The sequence below is a fragment of the Diadema antillarum genome, unplaced genomic scaffold (assembly GCF_040938485.1).
Source record: "Diadema antillarum isolate AM-2024a unplaced genomic scaffold, OU_Dant_1.0 scf00000197, whole genome shotgun sequence".
NCBI classification, from domain to species: domain Eukaryota; kingdom Metazoa; phylum Echinodermata; class Echinoidea; order Diadematoida; family Diadematidae; genus Diadema; species Diadema antillarum.
This window is the reverse complement of record NW_027271086.1, coordinates 2,244,117-2,252,912: the sequence shown is the minus strand read 5'-3', so window position 1 is coordinate 2,252,912 and position 8,796 is coordinate 2,244,117. Positions and strand designations below refer to the sequence as shown.

At 40.8% G+C, this 8,796-nt stretch overlaps 1 protein-coding gene across 1 annotated transcript in view; it reads right to left on the bottom strand.

Annotated features, from left to right (window-relative positions):
* Positions 1–602: 602 nt before the first annotated feature.
* Positions 603–8,796, bottom strand: part of LOC139723716 (rapamycin-insensitive companion of mTOR-like) — a 127,103-nt gene continuing 118,909 nt past the window's right edge. Inside the window, exons 27-32 of the mRNA XM_071634938.1 lie at positions 6,521–6,665; positions 5,078–5,398; positions 4,933–5,014; positions 3,967–4,291; positions 3,032–3,170; positions 603–2,324 (exon numbers count right to left, since the gene is read on the bottom strand). Coding sequence (XP_071491039.1) covers positions 2,250–2,324; positions 3,032–3,170; positions 3,967–4,291; positions 4,933–5,014; positions 5,078–5,398; positions 6,521–6,665 — 1,087 coding nt within the window. The 3' untranslated portion in view covers positions 603–2,249. The remainder of the gene's footprint in view (positions 2,325–3,031; positions 3,171–3,966; positions 4,292–4,932; positions 5,015–5,077; positions 5,399–6,520; positions 6,666–8,796) is intronic.

Genomic DNA, 8,796 nt, shown 5'->3' with positions numbered 1-8,796 from the left:
ACGGCAGTAGTTTCATGAGGGGGAAAAAAAAAAGGATACTATAAGAACATTACAGAATTCTAAAGCTTGACAAGTTTTCAAACAGCATTCATATTCCCCAAAAGGTCAAACAACCACAAATATGCAAATTATGAGGTGGTGATGTCATCTCTTCCAAAGTCTCCCACTAGCCTTCACCCAAGTCTTCACTGAATTTTTCCATGTTTGAATGGATATTAAAAAGAAAAATGAATTGTATTACGGCATCACACCACTCTACAGATGTCCCTTTAACTTTGCATCAATAACTTTGCAGGGGAGAAGTGATCAATGCTAAAGCTATTTACCAACCTATGATTCCTTTTTTAAATCATTTCTTTTTTCCCCAAACAAACCAGTTGGTGGGATAGTGGTGGTAGCATCACCTCATGAAATTTGCATATACGTTCGATTTGAAAAAAAAAAAAAAGCATTGCTGTGTGAAAACATTCCTTTTACGATTCCTGTAGTTTTCTTACTTCATACCTGATTTTGACCAAAAAAAAAAAAATCCTGTTATTTTCACAAAGCTTTATCTATGACACCCAACATCTTAACTTCAAAATGCACTGTAAAAAAAAAAAAAAAATGAAAAAAAAAATTGTGTACTGGTGGCTAAAGAACATACTGGTAACCTACTGAATCTATAAAAGTATTGAAAGTTCTTGTTATGAAAGTCCTTTTAATGCATGACAACCGACAGTTGTTATGAAAACAACCAGTAGTTTAACAATCAGCAGTTGTTACGACAACCATCAATTGTTATGGCAGAATATTACAGCCAAATATTGGCCAGCCTGTACATGTGTGATACTTCAAAACTGACTTGAACAGAATTCAAAATTTGACTTGGCAGTCATGTTTACTTACACTAATGCCATTTCTTTTTCTTATAAAATGATAAGAATAGCATGGGGGGCTAAACAAAAAAACAAAACCTGCCAGTGTTATTGTTGTGAACTGACACGTGACCAATATTTGTTTTTCTGCCTTTTAGAAGGCAAAAATGGAAACTAGAGGCCGGGCTCCTTTAATAAAACTAGCAACTCTGATGATTGAAGGTCATCTGTGAACAAATTGTTGCGAACGGTACAGAATTTGATGAACGAAGAATGATAGAAATTCATGTCAAAGAACAATTCTCGAATGCAATTGATACTGTTGATTTGTAACATCTGACTAACCTTCTCCAAAACACAGAAAAAAAAAGGGAAACAAAAATGGCATCAAATTTGCAAAACTAGGACCTTAGTTGCTCCTGCAATATTGCATGAAATTTGACACACACACATGCACACACACACACAAGCAAACAAACAAACAAACAAACACAAACTACTCTTTCACCAGACATAAACTTAATATGGACAAAAATTTGTGAGCTACAAGGGCATGGCTCTATAGCTTGCAGGAGAACACACATGCACATGTCCAATCAAAGCGAAATGAACACATGTGTACACGAGTCATTTTTGCATATACGGTTAAGTAAACACGTCCTACACCTTCACCGGCCGCCTGGGCACCAGAAACAAGACTTACGTACTCACGGACACACTTTGTTCGTGGCTAAGCTGAATGTATATAGTACAATATCCTCATTTGTACAGGTCTGAAGCAATGCGAGGCAAAATCTAACTCTCTTCTTCTCAAATTACAGTACGCAGTACGTGTAGATCTCACAAAGAAGAGAAATTGACACAGACAAAAATATTTTCATTCAAATAACAATGAAAATGTTTTCATTGTTACATTTACATTACATTTTTTTTTTTTGAACCTCCAACTCTTCATGAAGAGCCTGGCTCAAACATCTTGACACTACACACTGTCTCACAGACAATCAATAAAAATTTGTCTTGACACCATTCGAAGGAGTCGGTTTCAAAAAAACAGAAAGAGTTGCTTATTGCACATTAACGATTCAATGTTTGTTGGCACATTTTCTTCTCGTGGAGGAAAAAACAAACAGACCAACAAACCAGCAGAATCAGACACATTCAACACGACAAACATTTTCCCCCGCAGTGTCTCTGTACACGACATTGGTGATTAGCACATCGAGGAATTTTTCTGTTTCGTTTTCCCGCTTCAAAAACTTGGCTCTCTTGGCGAATGTCACATGATTGGCTGAGGTCATCAAGGGATCAAAGGTCAGGGAATTGGGGGGGGGGGGGAATCAAGGGTCACAGGTCAGAGGTAAAGGGGGAGGGGTCGGGGCTGGACTTATATCAGGAACCTGAGGAGCTGGATGGACTATCACTACTCTCTTCCAGACCCAGGATCCTCTCTGCCTCGTGGTGGAGCTGGGGTGGGGGAAGACAGAGACAAGAAAAAGAAGGAGAAATCATAACTTAAAGGACAAATTCAACCAAACAGCTGAGGTGTTGTATAAAACAAACTGTGTATGGTCATGAGATTTAGCACTCAGTGAAAGGTGAGAGACTCTACAACGCTGACTAACTGACTAGAGCGCCTCATCTTTCATCTCATGCAAAATCTGTTCCATTACACCTGTGACCATTCACTCTTTGTTTTCTAGTGGGCATTGACATTCACATATCTTAACACCAAGTACCCTGTGGCGTTGATAAGGAGATCAGGTAGATACCGTAAAAGCAAACAAGAAAATTGTCAAAAATGCAAAGTCAATGTTCCAACCTGCCCTGACCAATTACAACTTAAGTGTTGGGCAAGTAAATATGAATGGCCACTGGCCCGTTTAACCCATTGTGGATTAGTCCCAAGTATACTTTGGCAGGTGTCAGCAAAATCAGCTCGTCCTCAACAGGTTTATGTATGGGGCTGTTGCAAAAATGCCAAGTCACAAAAGTGGGACAAACATTTCTTTTTATACATTTATTTACTCTCTGATTGTTGTTCGACCCACCAAACAAAGAAGCCAATGTTTAGTTTACTGTCAATTGGTCAAGCCCATCGAAATCAAGAAAGCGCCAGACCAGCTACATGTATTTACTAGGAGTCTGTTTGGTTGACGCAGCAAATGTCTCACCTCGTGAAAGTGGACGTCCTGGAACAGCTCCTGGATGAATCGCCTCGCAGACAGCCGGTAGCTGCTGGTGGCTAGCAGGTTGGCCACGTCGGAGAACAGGCACGTCCTCTCAAAAGCTCGTGGGAACTTTTCCCGTAACCTGTAACAGATGTAAGAAAAGACAATGGACATTAAAAAAAAGTGAGATATGAATACCAGATAACATGGGATGGAAAACAAATTCTATGTGGCAATCACTAGAATATGTAAACTTGTAAGTTAAAATTTTCATGAAACCAATCTACTACACAATTCATCACTTTAATACACGTACATGTATTTTGAAGAATCAGATGCATGAGAATATGATGCTATAAAGTACACATGTACATTGTATATGATATACTAACTATGTGATGCTTTATAATACAAATGAATACCGAACACACTGTATATACATAGTCAGCATTAAAGAGAGGCTTGAAGGAATGGATTACATTTTTTTTTAGTCTTTTGACAAATAAGGGACACCAGAAAGTTGAAGTGACTAAGTGTATTGTACATATTTGTCTAGGATCTATCCATGCAAAATATTATCAAAAATCTGTCTAATTCAATCCATGTAAATATCACCATTTACGTTGGTGTTTGCGTGCAGTATCCTTCAGACATCCATTGCTTATTTTCATCCCTTCCAAGTGATGACCTTCATAAGGTTTGCACTTTCAAATGTTCCGTGCTCCCAATATCAGGGCCATCAACATACTCACGCAGAAGCAAAAAATAATCAGGGAGTTATTCGCGGGTGATTTGCATCTCAGTGGGCAAAAGAGGACCAAAATCAGGGGCTCATTGATATATTCTTTTTGTGACATGAAGAGAAATTAAAGTTTTCAGGGAGCCACCTGAAGGATCGGGGTAGACTTGGCAGCTCCTCCTCTGGCAACAACACTTACCCTAGCAACCCCTCCTCCTGAGCCTTGATGCCCACGGAGCTGCTCATCTTGATGACGAGGCGGATGACCTCCCGCCGGATCAGCTCCCGCCCCCGCAGGGTGTCGTCCCGCATCCGCACCACCTCCTGGCTGCCCTGCGAGAGGCTGGTCTCTGTGCTGCCCACGCTGGTCGGCGTGTTGTTCTCCATGCTGCTCCCAAACGGGTTGTTGGCGCTGGCCGAGCTGTTGCCGCGGGAACGCATCAGCAGGGGTTGGATGGGCTCCACCGGCTGGAAGATGACCAGGGAGGATGGGTCATCCAGGTGCGGTCCAGAGCCAGTATCGCCTACGCGGACAAAATGCATGGGGACATCGGCGCATAAAACAGAGGTTATCAAAACAAGTTGATAACTGTAAATAAAATAAAAGAAGAGGCCATTTAATTTACAGATGTAGGTCTATGCACTACTTACCGCCATGAAAACTTGTCTTAGAGTAATATCTTATGCTTGACATTTCTGTAAGAAGTACACCCATCCTAAGGTTGTCTCATACAGTATACCTGTTATATTGTCCGATGTGTTTATCTTCGTGGGCCAACTCACATTCATGAAATTAACATGTGAAACTACTCTGACCGCGCCTGGGAGATTATGTTTCTGCCAGCATGGGTGGCTTTTTTTTTGGGGGGGGGGGGGCGTGGGTTGCCTGCCTGTCTGTTGTCCATGTTACTCTAAAACTGATGGCCAGATTTTGGTGACATTTCCAGGATAGATCTGTGGTGGTAAAAGGAACAAGTGACTACCAGGTAGTTTTAGGTGGTGGTCCAGATCATAATCTATATCCAGAACATTTTTCTTAAAGGATGCTTGCAAAGTTTAATGGCATCAGTGACCCTACTGCTTTGGCGGAGGTTTGTGATCTGCAAGTGTGTAGTATTTTTGTATTATTGGATCATCTAGCTGAAGCTTGTCAAGGGTCCCTCACCTTCGGTACTGCCCATGGACCTGGTCCTGACTTTGGTGCAGGCCAGGCAGTGTTCTGGGCAGTGCATGTTGTTGTCAGGGTTCTCCTGGGTTGCTGCCGCAGCCGCCACCACCACCTCCTTCAGCTGCCCCTCCCCCAGGGGGGCTATCTCCTCCTCCTCCTCGCCGTCCTCCCCCTTGGACATCGTGGAATAGCCCTCCTCCCTCCTCTGGTGGGCCTGGGTCCCTGTGTGCTGGTGGGCCACTCCACTCTGCTCCGGGGGGTGCGGGCCTGTGGTGCTGCCTGGGAGGGACGCCGAGACGAGTTGGCTGGTGGGGGCAGCCCCGGCGGCGCTGCTGGTCGAGGTTGAGCCGGAATCCGGGCTGTAGACCTGGACTTGAGGTATGTGAATGTCGGACAAGACTCCCGGGGACACCGCCTGACTCGTGTGGTCGCTGTGTCCACCTTTGTATTGGTTCTCGTCGGACTGAAAAATCAACACAGGAGGCATGTATGTTGAATAGGTACTGCTCCTATGAAGGCATGCAAACAGAATACTTACTGTAAAACAAGGAATGTTTGTGTGCATTTTAATTTTGCGGATTTCGCGAGAGCCAAGATTCCTAAAATTAAAATGCAAGCGAAAGTTCTTGTCTACACTTTATGCATTGTAAGCCAGTGGCAATTTGCGAAAATTTCATGCCGTGAAAAAGGCCATCAGCTCCAATACGCGAAAATTTGATGCCACGAATACATCATGTTTTCAAGTACACTCTGACATGAGTGTATGTAACACTTTGAAAGCAATCAGAAAGGACTTTACACAAAAGTAAAACACTGCAAGATGCCAGCAAAGTGATATCCTGGTTTTTATATTTATTGAAAAAGAAAAAAGAAAAACATCACCAAAGATACTTTCAGTACAGTTGAACCTCTGTTATCTGGCCTCCCTTTATCCGGATCTCTCTATTATACGGACGCAATCTCGCCGTGATTTTTTTTTAAATAATTACGGGAGGAAAGGGGGATTCCCAACTCCTTGAGAACTCCTATACAAACACACATGAATTACATATTACTTCCAACATGATTAACATACATTACATCAAATTTCCTTCCAAATTGCTTACCTTCAGACATTTTAACATCCCCAAACATCCCCAAATGTAACAATGAACAGGTTGCAGTATACACATTACTACAATGTGGTACTACAATGGGCTACATCAGTACATGTGTATGTATGTACAAGTATAAAGCATTGAGTCTCCCGTATCCGGCCAAATCCCTTATCCGGATGAGCCCCGGTCCCGACTTGTCCGGATACGAGAGGTTCAACTGTATATAGGTTTGATAGAGAATACTGATTGAATCACCATGTTTCCTTTTGGCATATTTTGCAATCATATGTCATATCAGAACCATTGTCACTATTATCACCATCATCGTCATCATTATCATTGTTATTCTTATCATAATCATCATCAATCCCATCAGTATCTCACACTAGGGCAGATGAGAGCGGAAGCTGAACGCTTGCAAAATCATTCAAGCAATGCAAAATATTGCCAGCTACAATGTACCTGATTTTGCAGCGTTAAAGACTTACATGGAATATGAGGGTGACGTCCACGGGCAGACAGAGGCCGATGAACTCCATCTTGGAGCTGGTTGAGGTGCTTGGATGGAGCGACTTCATCGAGGGGGCCTTAGATAAGACACTCGCCCTCTCCAGGCAGCTCATGCTCACACTCCTACAAATGTGCCGAGGGGAATAATAGTTAAAGGGATCGTACAGCTTTGGTTGAGACCTAACCTCAGGTTTCTAACATTTTTGGGTGAGATAATGAGAAACCTCTTATGAAATATGAAAGAGCATGTAAATCCACGAGGAATTCAATGTTTATTTGATGAAAATTGGTTTTGAAATGGCAGAGATATCCAAATCAGAGCAATCCTAATAAAAGAAGGGACCCACCTTTTATTACGATCGCTTTGTTTTACTTTGTTTTTGGATGTCTCAGCCATTCCAAAACCAATTTTCATCAAATAAATGTTGAATTCCTCTTAGAATGGTATGCTCTGTACTTTTTTACGAGTGGTTTCTCGGTATCTCGCAAAAAGTTAAAAGCCAAATCCTCATCTCCACCAATACTATACTATCCCTGTAACCAATGTCAATGACCTTTCTTTTTTTTCTTAAAAGTCCGACCTTGGATTATCTGACCATCATTTATCCGGATTTCTCTATCATTCACACATCTTCACGTAGTGAAGATGCAAAACAAGTGATTTCAAACCAATTCAAAGTCCTACAAAACTCTCAAAATCTACCTTTGATATTAAAAACAAAAATATGTTATGAATTTAATACACGAAATGTTTCAATCTCCTTAAAATCCGAACTACAATTTTACAATTTTAACCCTAAAGGGGCCGGGCTTTTTTGGCTATGCTCAGACCGGGGGGGGGGGAAATTAATTAAGTAACTAATTAAGTAATTATGCAAATTAAGCTCAAGATCATATATTAGCCTAATTAAAAGCATTGAGAGTCTAATTTTTGATCTGTAAATCTGTTTTAGCATATTCAACAATTGTACATCACAAAAACTTCCACAATTCATTTCAATTCTTATGTATTTTATTGTTTTCAGAATTTCTTATGTATTTCTTTGTTTTTCAACTTTTGTTTTTCCTTTGTTTTTTCCTTGGAAATTGTAACTGACCACTTTTCTACCATAATTAGCACAAAACTAATCAATGAAAGTGATTAATTGTAAAAAAAAATCAGGTTTTTATGACTTTCATGACAGAGCACTGTTTTCCATAGGAAATGTACACAAAATCACAAATTTTTGCCTGTCTTGGGGTGACATTCCGTTACAAAAATGAGCGTGGCTTCGCAAAAGTATGCGCCCTTGGGTTGGACACGAACCAACAATCTTCTGATTAGCAGACAGGTGTCTTATCCACTAGACTACTGAACTCCCACTGACAGCCAGTGCTGGTTCGAATCCTTAATATCAATGCCAGTTGTGTGGCGCTTGAACCACACCCTCACATGAGCCCCTTTAGTAGACAATGTTTGCCACCCCCCCCCCCCCCTTTTCCAAACTTTCCTCCACTGCCTAAGAATATCTGCTGCTTTTGTGTTCATCTTCCAAGACTTTTCACTCTTGATGTTTCCGGCACATTTTAACAACATATTTGAAGAAATCAGTAGGAGTAAAATTACTATAACAAATTGCACATACATCAAAATAGGCACACGGGCCTTTTTCTCTGTGTACAGCAATACTTAAAGGGGATGGCTAGTAACCGATCAGTGGGAATCAGTGGGAATGCTGAGGGATGATTGTTCCAATCTTTGTGGGATTCATTTAAGAGTACATTATATATACTGTTGTGTGAAAATTATTTGCTTCAGAACGGTCTCATATTCAAGTAATGTGCAGATTAATGCCCCGTCACTGACCAGGGACGCTTACCTGAAAGCATTAAACTGCACATTACTTGAATATGAGACCATTCTAAAGCAAATAATTTTCACACAAGAATAGATACATGATGTACTCTTAAATGAATCCCACAAGGATTGGAACAATCATCCCTCAGCATTCCCATTGATTCCCACTGATCAGTTACTAGCCATCCCCTTTAAACTTCAAACTTGATATGAAGTCTAATAATCATTTGTGTGTTCATTATTCTATTTGTGGTGATATTTTCAGTCAATAAAATAGCTACACTGTAGTATAATATATTAGGAAATAAAAAGAACACTGTAAGTGCATGGGAAAAGATAAACAGATGGTAAAAAGAAAGAACAAAGCTTTAAAATATATGACAATATGTTTGCTACTAATCCAGTCACGACCAACTA